At 45.6% G+C, this 17701-nt stretch overlaps 1 protein-coding gene across 1 annotated transcript in view; it reads right to left on the bottom strand.

Annotated features, from left to right (window-relative positions):
- Positions 1-17701, bottom strand: part of POLB (DNA polymerase beta) — a 129246-nt gene that overhangs the window by 80021 nt on the left and 31524 nt on the right. The window contains exons 3-6 of the mRNA XM_078666218.1: positions 6859-6925; positions 5668-5742; positions 1305-1363; positions 904-953 (exon numbers count right to left, since the gene is read on the bottom strand). Coding sequence (XP_078522344.1) covers positions 904-953; positions 1305-1363; positions 5668-5742; positions 6859-6925 — 251 coding nt within the window. The remainder of the gene's footprint in view (positions 1-903; positions 954-1304; positions 1364-5667; positions 5743-6858; positions 6926-17701) is intronic.

The following is a 17701-nucleotide window of genomic DNA, read 5'->3' as shown; positions in this document are numbered from 1 at the left end:
CTGACAGTCTCCGTACAGGTGCTCCATAGTAGCAGGACGACCCTTTGGAGGGGGTTGGTCAGCATGGAATCAGTGTCAAGGGGGCTGGGGTAGGAGGGAGGTATTTGCTCAGCCAGCGGCGCTGGTGGAAGACCTTTATTCTCCAGATAAGAGCCAGAGCTGTCATCAGGGGGAAAAAAGCCTCTTCATCCGCAGCCGACGGTTGTGGATGGTGTTCCCCCACCATGTCCTTGGGGCCGAAAAGGTCCAGGGTATCGTCTTTGCTCCTATGTGACATCTCGAGACGTCGAGCCAAGCAGGTGCAGAGTGTTTTCTTCTAACAGAAGAAGCGGAAAGTGTCGCAAGAAACCTTATTGTGCTCAGGAGATAGACACAAATTACAGACCTGACGGAGATCGATCTGAGGATATTTCAGGTGGCAGTGAGGAAAAATAGCAAAAAGGCATCTGTTACATCGCCCTGAGGACATTTGGGGCAGGAATGTGGTTGCAGACAGAAGGAGGCCCTGAAGGACGAGGCCAGAGGTTGACGGAGAGACACCGGATTGAAGCAGAAATTGTCGACCCGAAACGAAGAGAAAAGAAAAACGCAATTGAAAACAATACAGACTGAGGAAAGGAGCCAGTGTCAGCTGAAAAAGTGCACCACGATGGTGTCGAACCAGAGCACGGGAGCACATGTCTGAGCCAGACAGTGGAAAGAAAGCAATCTAACAATGGAGTTGATAGTCATGTGCAGTATCAGAAAGAGAAGTCGTCACTCTGCCTTGTGGCTTGAAAGACTTCTTTGAAGAAAAACAACCGGCACACATCTGGACCCAACACTTGATGGCACAAGTACACAAAGCATGTGTATCTACAGCTACACATGCCTTGAACATAACATTTATAATTGTCTACCAACCTTCCAAAGTTCGGATTCCCTCATCAAATAACTTGCGAGCTGCTGCAGGGCTAAAGAAAAGAGAACACATCTAATGAAAATACAACTCATCGGAATTGACATGCAAATAATACATTTATTGCTTGCAATCCACTATATAGTCAAGTACACGCTGTGCCACGGCAGTTTTTTTTCCACAGAACCCTATGTTCTAGTCGCAGCCTAGAACACATTTCACAAACACTGGGGGGAACCTAAAGTTCCTGGTCCCATGGCTGCAGTCCAGAGCTTGTCTTTCAACGTATAAAACCAAGAACACAGCCAACTAGAATAGCAGCCCAGAACTCAACTCTTTGGCATGCAGCTAATTCATGACGAGTTTACAATTTGAAAACTACTGGGACAAGAAAAATCATGCCTACCCGATTCCAGTCACTCGAGTCAAGAAATTGATTGAAGAACTGGTATCATCATTTCGAATCTACAGAAACGATAATCATTAAATAAAGCAGGTCATTATGCAAATCAAAAACAATATATTAACTGATGTTTTATGTCATGCCATGATTTCTTCTCAGGTTATGACCTTAGAAGGTAAATTTAAAAACCCTGCTTCTTAGGGAGGACTGCAATATTTATAGGTCAGAGGTCATCACATGCTTCCACACGGTCACCTTGAAACAGTTAGATGAAGCCAATGATCGCTAGTGTGACAGAGAAGAGAGGAAGTACATTAGCTAAACCAGGCAGCCACTAAACAGGTGCTGCATGGTCTTGGAATACATCGCACTGGCCACTCTATTGGTTTAAAAAAAGTTACACTTGCTTTCCAGAGAGTACATGGTCAAATATTTCAATGTACGGAATATTGTATTTCATCGCATCTGGAATTCTCATCAATACTGCGTAGAAATGCCTTACAAGACTGCATCAAATCATTAGGAAACTGTGACAGATCTCATTGGGTGGCATGTAGTGCTATAGCTCTGGAGGGCTTCGCTAGGTCATTGATAGCATTTAATTGAGAGCATCAGCAAATCACAGATTTGGTTTTGAAAACTTACATATGCCATCACAGCTCTTGAGTTCAAAGATGAAATATGGACTGGCCAATCTTGGGTGACAAGGAAACATGAAAGATACTGTCTAGAATGTTGAGCGATAACTGCGGTAGGAAGGCCAGAGATGACATCAAGGATGAAAAGAGATCGTCATGGTTTCAAAGGATGGCAGAAGGTGGCATGGGATATAATAAGTGATTGTGGTGATTACATGTGGGCAGCAACTGTCACAAGAGACCAGGTGGCATTAGGGCGATGGAGGGTCGTGAGAAAGAGTAACGTGTGCTAATGGAATCTGGGTGTTAGAGGTGGGGTACCAGGGCTGTTACATATTGAGTCAAGTCTTCCATAGTTACAGAAAAGTTCTGAGCAAAATACGGACTCTGGACTGTTTGAAGTAGCCATCAAAGTAACCACCACCACCACATCAGACATTTATTTTATTTTTTGTTTGAAAGGTTTTATATAGCGCTGGCTAGACCCGGAGGTATCAGAGCGCTTTACATGAGTATCAGATCATTGTTGCAGGTTACATCGCTACAAAGGTTACACAGTTATCAGAGCATAGCTATATAGTTACATGTTCAGTCGAGACAAATAGGACATATGCGTAAGGGAAAAGGCAGGCAAGGGGAGCGATTCAGGGGGGGAGGGGGTAGGAGCAGGGGAAGTAGACAGTGAATGAAGGAGGGAAAGAGGAGGGGGAGGGTGAGAGACACAGCATGAAAGAAAAGGGGGAGGGTGACGGGGGCACAAACCGGTAGACGAGTAAAAGCTGCATCCAAAGTCCAGTAAGCTGTGATCCCAGGGGAAGTGGTATCATTCCCCCAACTCAGATGCGAGAGGCTCCCTTTACACAGTGGACTCTCTCAGAGGGGTCTCTGAGACTCCAAGGCCTACATACTGGATCTTTCCCCAAATAGGAGAGAGGGAGTGCTTTGGCTCGGGGCGCCATACCATGCCTCAACTGTGAGTCAAGTCAAGTCAAGTCAGAAAATTTATATAGCGCGCTACATACCCAGAGGGTCTCAAGGCGCTTGAGGAAGGGTGGGGAATTACTTGTCGAATATCCAAGTTTTAAGTTGCTTTCTGAATGATAGGTGGTTCTGAGTGAGGCGAAGGTGAATGGGGAGTGAGTTCCAGGTTTTAGCTGCCAGGTAGGAGAAGGATCTACCTCCCATGGTGGTTTTGTTGATGCGGGGTACGGCAGCAAGGGCTTGGTTGGAGGAGCGTAGCTGGCGGGAGGGGGTGTAGAAGGAGAGTCGTGTGTTGAGGCATTCGGGTCCGAGTTCGTAAAGTGCTTTGTGTGCGTGGGTTAAGAGGCGGAATGTTATTCTTTTATTGACGGGGAGCCAGTGGAGGTTTTTCAGGTGACTAGAAATGTGGTCTTTATGCGGGATGTCTAGTATGAGTCTGGCTGAAGCGTTCTGGATGCGTTGGAGTTTTTTCTGAAGTATTGCGGTGGTTCCGGCGTATAGGGTGTTACCGTAGTCCAGGCGGCTCGTGACCAGAGCATGGGTGACCGTTTTTCTAGTTTCGGTGGGGATCCAGCGAAATGTTTTTTTGAGCATGCGAAGAATGTTGAAGCACGATGATGAGAAGGCGTTGACTTGTCTGTTCATCGAGAGTGAAGAGTCCAGGATGACGCCTAGGTTTCGTGCGTGGTCTGTCGGGATGGGTGCTTTTCCAAGGGCCTCTGGCCACCAAGAGTCATCCCAGGCGGAAGGGGAGGTGCCTAAGATAAGGACTTCTGTTTTGTCTGAGTTCAGTTTCAGACGGCTGTGTCTCATCCACTCGGCTACTTCTTTCATTCCTTCATGTAGGTTGGTTTTGGCGGTGTTCGGGTCGTTGGTGAGTGAGAGGATCAGTTGAGTGTCATCAGCGTAGGAGATGATGTTGAGGTTGTGTTGGCGTGCGATGGTCGCGAGGGGGCTCATGTATACGTTGAAGAGAGTGGGGCTGAGTGAAGATCCTTGTGGCACGCCGCACATGACTTCAGTGGCTTCTGACTTGAATGGTGGAAGGCGGACTCTCGGAGTTCTTCCGGTAAGGAACGAGCTGAGCCAATCCAATGCTTTTCCTTGGATTCCAATGTTTTTGAGTCGTTGTAGGAGGGTGTTATGACAGACTGTGTCGAAGGCTGCGGAGAGGTCAAGGAGGATGAGGGCGACTGTCTCTCCATTGTCCAGTAGGGTTCGAATGTCGTCTGTTGCTGCGATGAGTGCGGTCTCAGTGCTGTGTTTTGCTCGGAAGCCGGACTGTGAGGAGTCGAGGGATTTGTTGGTTTCGAGGAAGGCGGCGAGCTGGCTGTTGACGGCTTTCTCGATGACTTTGGCCGGGAATGGTAGGAGCGAGATGGGGCGGTAGTTTTTGAGTTCGTTGGGGTCAGCTGTGGGTTTTTTCAGAAGGGCGCTGAGTTCGGCGTGTTTCCAGCTTTCCGGGAAGGTGGCAGAGTTGAGGGAGCAGTTGATGATGTCTCGGAGGTGTGGTGCTATGATGGAGTCAGCTTTGTTGAAGATATGGTGAGGGCATGGGTCTGTGGGGGATCCTGAGTGGATGGAGTTCATCAGGTGGATGGTGTCCTCAGTGGAGATTGGGTTCCAATCAGTTAGGATGTTTAAGGGGGGTGAGGGTACGGCAGAAAGTTGGGTGGCTTGGTCTTCGTGTTGGTTGTCGAAGCTGTTGTGGATGTCTGCGATTTTGTTGTGGAAGAACGAGGCAAGGGAGTCGCAGAGGGTTTGAGAGGGAGTGATGTCGTTGGAGTTGGCTGAGGGGTTGGTAAATTCTTTGACGATGTTGAATAGTTCCTTGCTGTTGTGGGCGTTGTTGTCTAGACGGTCTTTAAGTGCAGCTTTCTTGGCAGTCCGGATCAGTTGGTGGTGTGTGCGAGTGGCGTTTTTGAGGGCGTACTTGGTGCTGGTGTTTGGGTCTTTTTTCCAAGCCTTCACAAGGGAGCGACAGAGTTTCTTCGATGTCTTAAGATCATCGTTGAACCAGGGGGCGTTTTTGCTGCCTAGTTTGGTTTGACGTTTTTTCAAAGGTGCTAGGTTGTCGGCGCTATTCGTTAGCCATTGAGTGAGGTTAGCGGCTGCTTGGTTGGTGTTTGAAGAGTGGGCCGGGGGGTTATGAAGAAGCGATGAGGAGATTTGGTCGATGGTGATTTTGTTCCAGTTTCGTGGCTCCCTTAGCGCTGTGGACTCTCTCAGTGGGATCACTGAAACTCCAGAGTATAAGTAGTTGGATCTTTCCCCAACAAGGGGAGAAGGAGTGCTTAGTTAAAGGGCACAAGGGACAGGGGGCTACTCAGGGGGCTAGGGGGCATAGCAGGCAAGGCGAGAGATTAAGGGGGGAGGGGATAGGAGCTGGGGAAGTAGACAAAGAATGAAAGAGGGAAAGCGGTAGGGGAGGGTGAGAGAGAGAGAGAGCATGAAAAGAGGCTGGGGTGCTTTACGAGGTTGATTCTCTAAGACTCCCAAGGTCTACCTACTGGATCCTTCTCCAACTAGGGGAGAGGGAGTGCTTTGGTAAGGGGCGCCATACCATGCCTCAGCTGTGCGCGGTTCCCTTGAGGCTGTGGACTCTCTCAGAGGGGTCACTGAGACTCCAGAGTAAGAATATTAGATCTTTCCCTAACAAGTGCTTAGTCAAAGGGCAACAAGGGAGACATATTGTAGTGCAGGTGATAGAGTTTATGAGCCAGGTTTATAAAGAGAAATAAAATCACCTTTTCCAGCTTGCGCAATTTTCCAGTCGTTAAATACTCATCAATCTTTTCCGCAATTTTGGCACCAACTCCTTCCTAAATAAAGCACAAAACGTCAAATAGGGCAAACACTTTCCTGTGCACAGGTGTATCTCAAGTAAGAAAATAACCTAGAACTGAAAAGGCATCTCTTCTCAGCAAACCATGCAGCCCAGTCTCAGTGGTATACACCAAGAAAAGCACTACTGAACGACTGTTCAGCAAAATACATTCCAAATATATTAGAGCCACCTAGGGTAAAAGATCATGAGCACAACATATTCGATTGATCCCCACGATACACAGATTACCCACAGCAGCCCCAACACCTCCCCATCACATCCCTGTGTTATAAATAGGAAAGATAAGAGCGGTTTATTAGAGAAAAAACAGCCAACCTAAAGTAAAGTGGTCAGGACTTCATAATGAAGGGCAATTAAGAGTACAACTGATGCCACATAAAAACGTTGACAAATGTCTAATCCATTCTTCGCACAGGCATAAAAAAAAATACTGAGGAAATTATTCCAGGAAGATACATTAGGTACATATTTTGTTAACGTGCTCGTGAAAAAACCTGAATGGGCTGGTAAAATGTAAAGATGAGCAGGATTACCATAAACCTTGGGGGAGTTTATAAAAAATGCCCCTGTTGAAAACAGCCTGTGTGCGTCTCTGCAATATTTTACTTATTGTGACTCATCATATTGAAGACAGAATTGTGACAAGGTCTGAAAAAAATGGAGACTAACTAGGTTATTAAAATCTAAAAAGAAAAATACAACAGAAAAGAAACCACTGAGAGCAAGTACAAATCATCACTGCTCCCTATTGGGACACGGACTTCCTCCATATAATAAATCGAGCGCTATGTTCAGATTAGCATGGAATCATTTTTATAAATCTAAATGCTAGTAACTATACTAGACCACACGTGTATTCTACTGAAATATAGAACGTGCCAATGCACCAATTATTGCAGCATTTCATCTTTGCGATGGGGTGGGATGGACACTGCAATCGGAGTTCTGTTTAAAGAAGCTCAAATAGTACAGATGTCCGCACAGATATTCTGGGCGGTTTAACGATATAATGGAACGAGACAGCTCTTCTGAAAACCGAAAACCCTACTTGTGGTATAGCAGAACTATTAGCCTATATCAAACAACTCACCAGTTTCTTTGCTTCATTTCCATTTTTAATCTTAGTTGGATATTTGGAAATAACAGATGCTGCTTTCCTGAGAAGAGAAGAAATAAAAATAACATTTATCTGTTCTGTGTGTTCGTTAGGCTTAGAGGCAGACTGCTCATATTACAAAAGCCACTACTATGATATACAACACACTATTCAATAAGACTTTATTTCGGATATATTTCAATCCATAAAAGCACAAAAATTCATGAAACAATTCATAGTTAAAATCACAGTTACTAAAAGACATATAATACAAATCACATTAATGAGTAAGTAGGCAAGATCAAGACTAAAGTGCGAATAATACAGAATTTACAACAAAATGGATAAATTCAACATCCTACAGGGGTATATAATCACTCATCTAGGCACTTTCTCATTTTAACAGTCAATTTTAGAAATTCTATCACCTGAAGAACACTATCACTGTGCAAAAGCTGTAGATACAAAAGTGCAGGTCTTATTTGATTAAAATTTAATTTCTTTAAAAGAGTGACAAGATAGCGTTTTCGGGGGTATTCATAGAGCTTACATAAAAATATAAAATGCAGCATATCCTGTGGAGACTTCCTGTCGCAGCCACAGGGCGCTGCAATTTTATTAAAAATGTCTGACTTAGGTCTAATTAAAAGATGATGAAATATATTAAACCTGAACCTTGTCAGCAGGAATTTTTCATGAGAAGTAAAGGAGCATGTTAGGTAAGGTTCCATAGTATCACAAGATTTTAACATGACATATTTCCTAATGTTAGGTTTCATGAGCTCAACCTCTTCTCTTTGGGCCATTCTATCCATATAAAAAGCCCGCTTAATTGCTGCCACATCACCCTTTAATATCTCACTCGGGTTTTCAAATAAGTTCAGAAATCCAAGCTTCAGAAAATGAGACCTCAAATATTTTAACCAGGGCACACGCATTGAATATTCCTGAGATACAAGGTCTTTCACTATCAAGTGGGTTAACGGAATGTCTTCATTTAGCCATAATTTTGCCCAACATGTCAGTGGTCTTAACCCAACAATATCGGATAGGTACTGACTGCCCAGCTCTTCATGTACCGCCAGGTTTGATGTACTGGCTGGGACACAGAGCAAACGCTTAAAAAAATTATTTTCAGTAACCTGTAGCTGTTCACCACTTACATAGCCCCATATCTCACTGCCATAAACTGCAGTAGCTATCGATTTAGCATTATACAGTTTCATCATGGCAGTATTTGGCTTTTTTCCTAGTTTAGTGGCAAAATTAAAGATAGAGGCATTTACCCTAGTCATTTCCCCTTTCTTTTTTGTCACATGTGGGGCCCAGCTGAGCTTTGAGTCAAATAAAACACCAAGGTATGAGAATGTATGAGTGATAGGAATCAGGACATCATCTAGTTTAAAAATAAAGTTCTTTTTTGATTGACGGCCAACATGCATTATATAGGATTTGGAATTGTTGACCAAAAGGTCCCTATTAGTCATAAAGTTGTTAAAAGCATTCAGAAGTGCCTGGAGACACTTTTCCGTTCTCGAAATTAAAACCGCATCATCTGCGTATAAAAGTACAGGAATACCCCGCCTGCCTACTCTAGGACAGTCTGATTTTACCTCCTGTAGTGCAGCATCTAAGTCGTTAATGTAAAAATTAAAAAGAAATGGGCCAGGATACAACCCTGCCGCACACCCTTTTTAATATTAAAATTACCCGTAGTTTCCCCACTGGTTGAGAACTTGACGTTAGCTCTGGTATCACTGTGCAGATCCGCCAGAAAGTCCACAACCCCACTGTCTACACCTTTCTCCCTCATGGTCTGCCACAGCCTTCCCCTGTTGACACAGTCGAAGGCCGATGACAGATCCATGAAGGCAAGGTGGACAGCTCCCTTCTGTACAACAGTATATTTACTCAATATGAGAAACAGGTTGAGACACTGCGTTATAGTGGAACGACCTTCGCAGAAACCATATTGTGAATTGGACAGAATGTTATTATCAGCTGTCCAATTTGTTAAACGCTGCAGTAAAATTCTCCCTATGATCTTGACCATAGAGTCTATTAATGATATTGGGCGATAGCAAAGAGGACTGCCCTTGTCTCCTTTCTTGAAGACAGGGACAATTGTTGACACTCCCCAGGACACAGGACAACCCAGTAAAGCAGCAGCATTAAATACAGCTACCAGGATGGGTGCCCAAAAGCCTGGATCTGATTTATAGAGATCTGGTGGTATTCCGTCAGGTCCGGGGGCTTTCTTTGCTGTAAGACCCTCTATGGCGTCCAGTACCTCGCGTTTATCAAAATTGATATTACCGCCCCTAACATAGGGAACGTCGTCAACTATAACCGGGTCAGCTGAATAATACAGTCTTTTAAAATGAAGTTCCCATTCCTCCTTGGTTATACAACAGTCTAGTCCATCACCCGGTTCTTCTGCCAGGAACGTTTTTTTAACTAGAGCCCAGAATTTGGAACTACAGTTTAAGGTGGAGGGATCAAGTAATTCATCCCAGGCCTCTCTTCTCAGAGACTCCTTACGCAATGCAATGACAGCCTTATATTCCTTTCTGCACAATTTTACCTCCTCCCGAATCCTCAGGGTGGTTGACAGAGCAGACCTAAGTTTGCGTGCAGCTTTAGTACAGTCATGGCTAAACCATCTAGGACCCACTTTCCCCACGTTCTTATTGGAGACTGACAGTAAATTTGACACCTTCTCCGATAGGTTTTGATAAGCGACTAGGACCTGCCTAGGATCTCCCCCCTCAAGAGTACAATTGTTGATATCCTCTGCGCAACTTTCAGTAATATTTTTATAGAGAATATCCGGGGTAACCATTGACCATTTGAGTCGCCTCCTCCCATCTGTTGTACCCAGCCTACCTATGCTGCTGCTCTGGGGTACCTTTTTCACCCAGGATCCTTTTAAACAGATTATTAGAGGATTATGGTCACTGAACTCACTTAGAACAATACTAAACGAGTCTAGGAAAGTCTGCATCGTTAAAGAAACTAACATATGATCTATGAAGGTGCCCCTACCGTGCCCTTTAAAAGTAGGAATATCAAAGCATTTTAACGGGTCCCTAAGTGACATAGCCAATGAGAGGTCAAAGTTGTTCAACAGGTCATTGCATAGTTCACCCTCCACAGTATGTTCCATGTGTAGACCTCCCATACGTTCACAATGCAGGTCTGTTAGGCATTTATTCAGTGGGTCGCCACAAGGGTGCACATTAAAATCTCCCATGATCATAAAATTATGACCAAGAACTTCCGAAAAAGTTGAAACAAAAGAATTTAAAACAGAAATTTGATTAGTGCCTGCACTATCATAAATGGCATTGTAAAAATTCACTTAGCCAACCCGACAGTTTTCTCCATATAAAACTAGGCCCATCACTCCTGTGTGCTGTGAATCAATTCTACGCATCTTACATGATAATAAAATGGAAACAATAATTACAAGTCCCCCCTTCGGCCTGCCCCTTATTGATGGTGTTGCTGGCACATAGAAGGCCTTGTACCCTTCCAGATGAAGATCACACCCCACCAACCAAGTTTCTTGTAAGCAGATGATTTTAAATTGCTTTATGTAGTGAACCCAGTTTTCATCAGTCAATTTGGCAGCCAGGCCTGCAATATTCCATGAAACAACATAACATCCAGATGCTTTAATCTGTGGGTTCTCTGTGTGTATAGGTTCACCTGAAGTCCCAGTGCCCTGAGCCGCAGGTACCTCCCGTCAATCACACATCTCCAATCCAGACAGGACTTCATACCTGTTCTGTGTGTTAATATTAGACCCATGCTGGTAGCGTCCAACACTATTAATCCTGTTATAATTTTCATTCAAACTACCAGAGCCACAGGAATTAGTGATGTTATATATGAAATGTGCATCCATAGCTGGCGTCTGTGGTTCAAACACCCGCCTGGTTAACCTTTGTTGGGGTGTGAGTTTGCATAAATGTGCATAAAAGTAGCCTAGTGGGCGCACACAGATGCTGTTCTCGTTATAAACTAGTGAGGAAGCTCTCAAGAGAACAGTTGCCACATGCTGAGGATGTTTAAAATTTACCACAATACAATCACCACTTCCCATCTTTTTGGATGGTCCTACCCAATTCACCCTCCTTACTGCCATTATCTGTTCTGAATAAGAGGTGGGAAAACCACAATTTTTATTAAGCCATGCTACTGTCTTATTTTTTAGTGATGCATGAGATTCATCATATGGTGAGGCGGGATGTGTCCCACAAGGTGGAACATTGGTCAGAACTGCTACGAACGGGGCACAGTCAGGTGGTAAATTCAAAAAACGATTATGCCTGGGTGGTCTAGGGGGTGGACCACTTCGTGGGGCTATGATGGGTTGAGTCAGCAGAGCAGTTGCCACTGGGGCGGCTGATGTACTTAATGCCTCCTTCCCAGTGGTGGCTACTGCGGCAATGCTTCCGGTATTCTGGTGGTCTTTAGCTTTCACCACATCCCGCCCTTTTCCACCCACCTTCACGCTGCCATTAATTGGTACAGTCAAATGTGTAGATATCAGGCCGCCCAGCCTAGCCACTTCCGTGACCAGGGTCTCAATCTGGCTGGTTAGTGGTTTAATTAGCTCCTCTATCTTCATTGTGAGTTTTGCTTCTAGGTTTTTAATGAGAGAAGCAAACTGATCAGAATTCAGATTAGGGCCATTGGCATTATTTCCTGTAAACACAAAGGGATTTATGGCAGGGCTATGTGCTTCTTTCCCGTTCTTATTTTTAGTATTAGCGTTATGTTTCCCCCCCCTGTTTTAGATGTGCTATCCTACAAGTTCGCATCGGCCTAATAACAGGCGGAGCTTCACTAATGTCACCTATTTCCTCACTTAGCAGGGCATGTTGATCTGGGTGAACCTCAGGGTGAACCTCCACCCTAACTGTAATGGGCGTCAGTGGTTCTACTATGGTGACACAACTTGTATTAGCCCCTGCGTCTCTAGTCATCCTGGTGGGGGACAAATCAGGCAATTCAGGCAACTCCACTACCACAGTGCCCTTTCCTAAAGAGGCACGTCTTTCATTGTTTATTTGGCTAACTTTCTTCACCAAGTAATTATCAATGGTGCCAGGACCTTGTGCTGGTTTATCGCTTTTTGATTTAGACATCCTAGATAACTATAGTGTAGGATATTGAACGCAGATAGAACCACTACTTACTCATGAATTAAAATAAATAAATAAAACAATAGGAAATAAAGTCTCACGTGAGTCATATACAGTGTAGGTCCAGATAAAATGATATAGGGTCCCTGGCCCAGTCCAGTCTCCTCAGGCCTCTGAGGGCCACAGAGGGCCCGCCCTTTGCCCGGGCTTAGCCCGGCGCGTCCCGCGTGCGTCCCGCGGGGCGGGAGGTGCTCACTGTTCTTATTGCGCCTCCGGGCGCGTGGTCAGCGTCACGGCCGGCGCCCGCTCTGTGGCCGCTGGGTAATAGAGTCTGCTGGTAAGGACTACTGCCGTTTCCCTCACGGCGCTTGCTGAATGCCCGGCAAGGTGACAGTCTCTGGCGCGCTTGTGCAGTTTCCCTCACGGCGTTCACGAGCTCCGATAACACACTAACCCTACCCTCCCGACCGAGGAAGCTGCTGTGCACAGCGAACAGTCAGGCTGGGGAAAATAGCGCTGCCCCCCCACTTACTGGGTATCTTCTAATCTTGTGGTTTTAAAAAAAGATTAACGTTCAGACTACATATTAACCTTTTCTGCATGCTTAATGAAGGGCAGTATGTACACTGCTGCGATTATTAGTTTTCAGAGCTCTAAAGGTGTACAGCAATGTGTAAAATATATTTGAACAAATCACAACTGAAAAAAGTGTGTAGTTGAACAAGGGTTTGTTCTGTAGCAGCATGGAACTAAAGGTGCAGTGAACCATACTTAGTGCTGCCAAGTATCTTCACCTCTGCTAGAGGCAGAGCTACTTGGTTCAAATCTTTCGATAGGCAAGCGGCTCTAGTATCCCAATCGTGAGAGAGGGCACGTTCTCCAGGTGACAAACTCCAGAAAAGCTTAGCTACTTTTTGAGAAAAAACACAGCAAAAGGACTCCGCTTAAAACTAAGGGAAGATCACAAGGCTGATCTGACAACGGAAAGTACAGGGGTATGATTTCTAATCAATGGTGTCAAATGTGTTTATGTAAAAGGTGTATGCTTTGTGCTATGTACTCTTTGTACCGCTTACCTGCATGTGCACACCCATGTACAGTGACACTCAATAAGTATTCACCAAGCATATTATGAATGTGATTTTGTTAACTGATGTTTCTATGCTAATAGATATTTCATTTTCAATTTGGTATATTCACAACGTCTCTTCCTCTTTTTAGGTCTCGGCCTGCAAAAGACTGCGCACATGCGCAGTCGAGCTGGTGAGATTTAATGATGTAGAGTGAGTTTCACTAGCGAGGTTAAGCCCCGCCCCTCTTTTCCATTGGCTGGCGTCACCGTTCATGCTAAACGGTGGCCAGCCAGTGGAGGAGAGGTCCTAGTGACGTTATTCTTTCTCTTTAGGTCCTGTCCTTTTCAGACTGGCTTACTTGACTTACTGCTGGCATAAAAGGTTTCTTATCTTCTTTATGGGTCCAGATGGCCCCATAAAGAAGATAAGGAACCTTTTACCACAGCAGGAAGTCGGGCACCCAGTCGGAAAGGAACGGGGCTAAAAGAGAAATGTCTTTCATGTTAGTATGATCGCGGCACCCGCGCTTTACTTTTAAAATGTTACAAGTAAAGCGGGGGTGCCGCGATTATACCAACATGAAAGAAATAGAAAAAACATCTATTTCTTTTATTTTAGTATAATCGCGACATCAAGACAATGACCAAGACAATATTGCTGCTCCTTAGTTTCAAAAAGAGAAGGGAAATCCTGAGAGAAAATGACTCTCTTTAAAGGATTCCCCTTCCCCTACAACGCTCACCTGGCATGACCTCATGCCATAACTTCTCCACTAGTGAGAAGTGAGCAGTGTGAGCACGCGCACATCAATGCTCAGCTATTGCCATTGTAAATGACAATGCCATTTATTTATCTGTTTTCAAAACCAACGCATAAATAAAGAAAATGTCATTTACAATGCCAATAGCTCTAACTTTTGCAAAGGAGAGACCGTTGCATTGTAAATGCTTGTTTCTATTTAAATCAGTTTTTATTGTCATTGTTCAAACAGTAACAGAGTGAAAGGGTGTGAGAAGTTGGCCTAATAGGTGATGTTTCCAATTCTGGAACCACCTGTTATCAGACCAAACAATCCCTTATGGTGTCTGGTTGTAAGTCAACCTTATTAGACAAGCTATCCTAGGGGTAGCATGGACTAAGCAGCCTAAAGGCTTAACTTAAGAGGTCGTGTTAAGCGAGCTGTTTTACCACATACAATCCTGTAATATCAAATGAAAGGACACCACACAAGTATATATTATAAAAATATATGTATTTATTACTCACAATAATCCCCAGTACTCTTTATGAATAAAGGGGCACAAGCGTTAAATCAAAAGCACAGTATAACATACAAAGTTGCACAAATATGGATGAGGGCGAGGGGCCACTCAGACCATATACTAAACAAGTGGTATAAGAGATACCAATCGAACAGTGGTTAGGCCTAGGGCCTAGGGAATCGCTGGGAGCAGTCGGGACAAGCAATGCTGAAGTCGGGAAATGGCAATGGTGCGTAAAAGTTACAAAGTTAGAGTTAAAGGACACTTCCGCTGAACCTAGACGAACAAAACATAAGACACAGACCCTAGAGGTGTGTACCAGTGTGGGAACACCGGCGTTGCAATGTTACCTCACCCACAGGAAGCGGGTGCACAGGGTCGAAGTTGAGTCGGGTTTCGTCACGCAGGCTCTTGGTGCTTGGAGCTGAAAGGGCTGCAGGCGGGGTGAAAGAGAAGTGTCCGATGGAGTCCAAGGGTGGACTCAAGTCGAAAAGTACCTGAAAGCAGAGGGGACAGAGTCTGGGTCACTCAGCAGTGACCAGGGTGGAACCAGGACGGAACCAGGCAAGTGGGGGCTCCTTTTCAGGGGAGCTGGTGCAAATCTGGAGCAACCAGAATCGCAAGTCGAATTTCAAGTTTCGTCGGCACAGGGGCCACAAGCCAGCTGGCAAGTGACCGGGCCAACGCGTTGAGCCAAAAGAAGCAGAAGGGCCCCACGCAGCACTCGTCGAGCGTGGAGGGCTGAACTTCGGTGCAAGAGTGGCTCAGGGTTGGGGCTTCTCAAACCCCGGTGTACAGCTTCGAGGGTCACTCGTGGGCTGCACGGTCAGCGTCTCGTGGTCTTTCCGAGATGGCTTGCCCCACGCTTCCGGTCGCCTCCACGGGTCTCGGCTCTGCAGGGACTGTGGATCGGGCGGTTAGAAGGCAGGCAAGCTTGATCTCGTCGATCTCTGTCGCTCGAGTTCCGGCGGGAACTGCGACAAAGCAGACGTCGATGGCTGGATGGTGCCTGTTTGCACAGGGTGGTCACTCCTTGACCACAAGGGAGATTCTTCAGTCTTCTACGTTGAGTAGGATGTCGAAGGGTCCAGAGTTTCGTTTCTTATGTTTCATCAGGATAATCTGAAGTGCATTGGCACTGCTCCCAGTCTTATACTAATTTTGGGGGCTGGATTACCTGCTAGGTCCCCTCCTATGGGTGGGACCCAGGAAGTGGGTGGATACACTCCCTTCCTTTGATCCAGGCCGCCCTGGCACGAGGGCTGGAGTGCCCCAGAACCGGTTTGGCCGGATTATGCAAGGGGCAGCCTTGTGCTCCCCATGCAGTGTCTGGTTTCTTTCAAACCTCCCTGCTACAATCCACTATCTCCTGTCTGGGGGGGTGTAACACCTCCCTGTGACAGGAAACCCTTTGTCCAGGCCCCTTTGGCTGAGTTTCGGTCAGCTTCAGGGGGTCAGACTCGTGTCTGTGGCAGAGGCATCCATTTTGTGGATCCATGGTCCTTTTAGAAATTAACCGCATTTAAGCAAAGTAACATGTCTTACCCCTCTAGAGGGGTGGAATGCTATACCCGTCGCCAGAACTGGCGAGGGGATAGTATTCCAAATCGTATGACACCTTACACGACATGTTTTGATAAAGCCAAACCAAAGTTGCTATATAACCGCGAGGATTATAATGCACTTAAGAGTATATGGTATGGCATTATCCTGAAACAGCTTAGGGAGTTGTTCCCGACAGCTGCAGACAGGCTCAGCTCATGCTAGAGCTCCATCTCACATTAAACCACGCACTCTGCCTCCAGGATTGATGAGGCCTTCCATAGGAGTGGCTCACAGGTTTATATGTGTCCAGATATAGGTTTAGATATAGGTATACTATATCTAAGCAAGGGGTGATTACACCACCTTACCCCAGCTGAGTGATCAGCCAGTTGTGTCAATTTAAGAACCAGCCAGGGGTGGCAAAAGATATGCTGCAGCCCCTGGTAGGCCTTGGTGGCCCCTATGCCCTGGGCACCTATAGTACATTATACAGGGGCTGACAAGGAGTCCATTTCCAATTGTGGTATGTATCTAGGGTACATGGAATCCATTTTACAGAGAGAGCAGATGGCCTGGGGCCCTGATTAGCAGGGAACCAGGTCAACTAAGTCAAAAACCAGCTAAACACAAGGCAAAAAATCTGGGGTAACCATAGTCAGGTAGCCACCTTCCTACAAAGGGTCTACATGTCAACACAAGTTACATTATCCGATTTGTTTCGCTTTCTCACATTCAATGCTGTTTTACAGCGGACTCTTTATATTACCATTAAAATAAATTAAACTGTTGTTTCTGGCACTAGTACATAGGCGTATGTCCACTTCTACTTTTCCCCCCTCGGTAGGAGAACAGGATAAGTGCCTTCACATATGGGAGGGGCTGACTGTAGGAGCTTCAACTTGATATGTTGGCATTACATTCCTTTTGGTCGAACTGAATAATACCGGGGGGAGGGGGTTAAGGAAAGGAAAATAAAGATTACAGGGATAACATGGCCCAACTTTGAGATCCCCCCGACCCTGATCTTCCCTGGCCCTAATATCCCGCCAAACGTATGGACAACATGCACATTGTTTTTTTTTGTTTACATTTCTTTATTCGCATTTCTTAAGGGTACAAACAGGGTTAGCAGCACATATGCAGCCATGAGTTAAGCTAAGAGCAAGAGACATATGGCCGAGGGGACAACATGTCAGGAGTACAGATGTGAGGTCCTTCCCATTTGTTATGGATTGGATTGTGGCTGCAAACGTAGAATGCTGTCCAGGACCAGGAGGAGGCTTGTATGTAGTGACGGGATAGTATTCTGAGTGCTGATTACCTCTAATCCGCTCAGGTGTGCATGAGGGGAGGGTTTAGGGAATTTAGTTGGGGTCACGAAGTCTCAGAGCACATCAAATTGTGTGGCGAGGTTATTCACTGTTTGATTGCGTCTGCTGTTAGAGTGTTGGTTATTAGTCCTTCACCCAGGTGAGGAGCGCATGTGTTGGTGTGTGATGAAACTAAAAGCGCAGGGGAGGTGCAAGAGGGCCTTCTCATTGGGAATATTAGTGGTTATTAGTTTCAGGTCGCATGTCTGATGCAAGAGAGCAGTGTGTCTGGCTGGGGTTTTGTAAGTTTCGGAGCATGGCATCTCAGGCTGTTGCGAGTGGGGTCTGGCGGAGGCCTAGCACATTCTCTCGGTGCAATGCTATGCTTTCGCTTGCGCCTAGTTAAGGAAAGAACGGCGCCAGGCTTCCTGGGGAGGGGGATCTGCGTGTTTCCAATGCCTGGTGACCAGGCGCTTGGCAGTGATCAGGCCTAG

This window comes from Lissotriton helveticus, chromosome 11 (assembly GCF_964261635.1).
Source record: "Lissotriton helveticus chromosome 11, aLisHel1.1, whole genome shotgun sequence".
In the NCBI taxonomy this organism is placed as follows: domain Eukaryota; kingdom Metazoa; phylum Chordata; class Amphibia; order Caudata; family Salamandridae; genus Lissotriton; species Lissotriton helveticus.
Note: the sequence above shows the minus strand (reverse complement) of the source record. Positions and strands in the feature narration are given on the sequence as shown.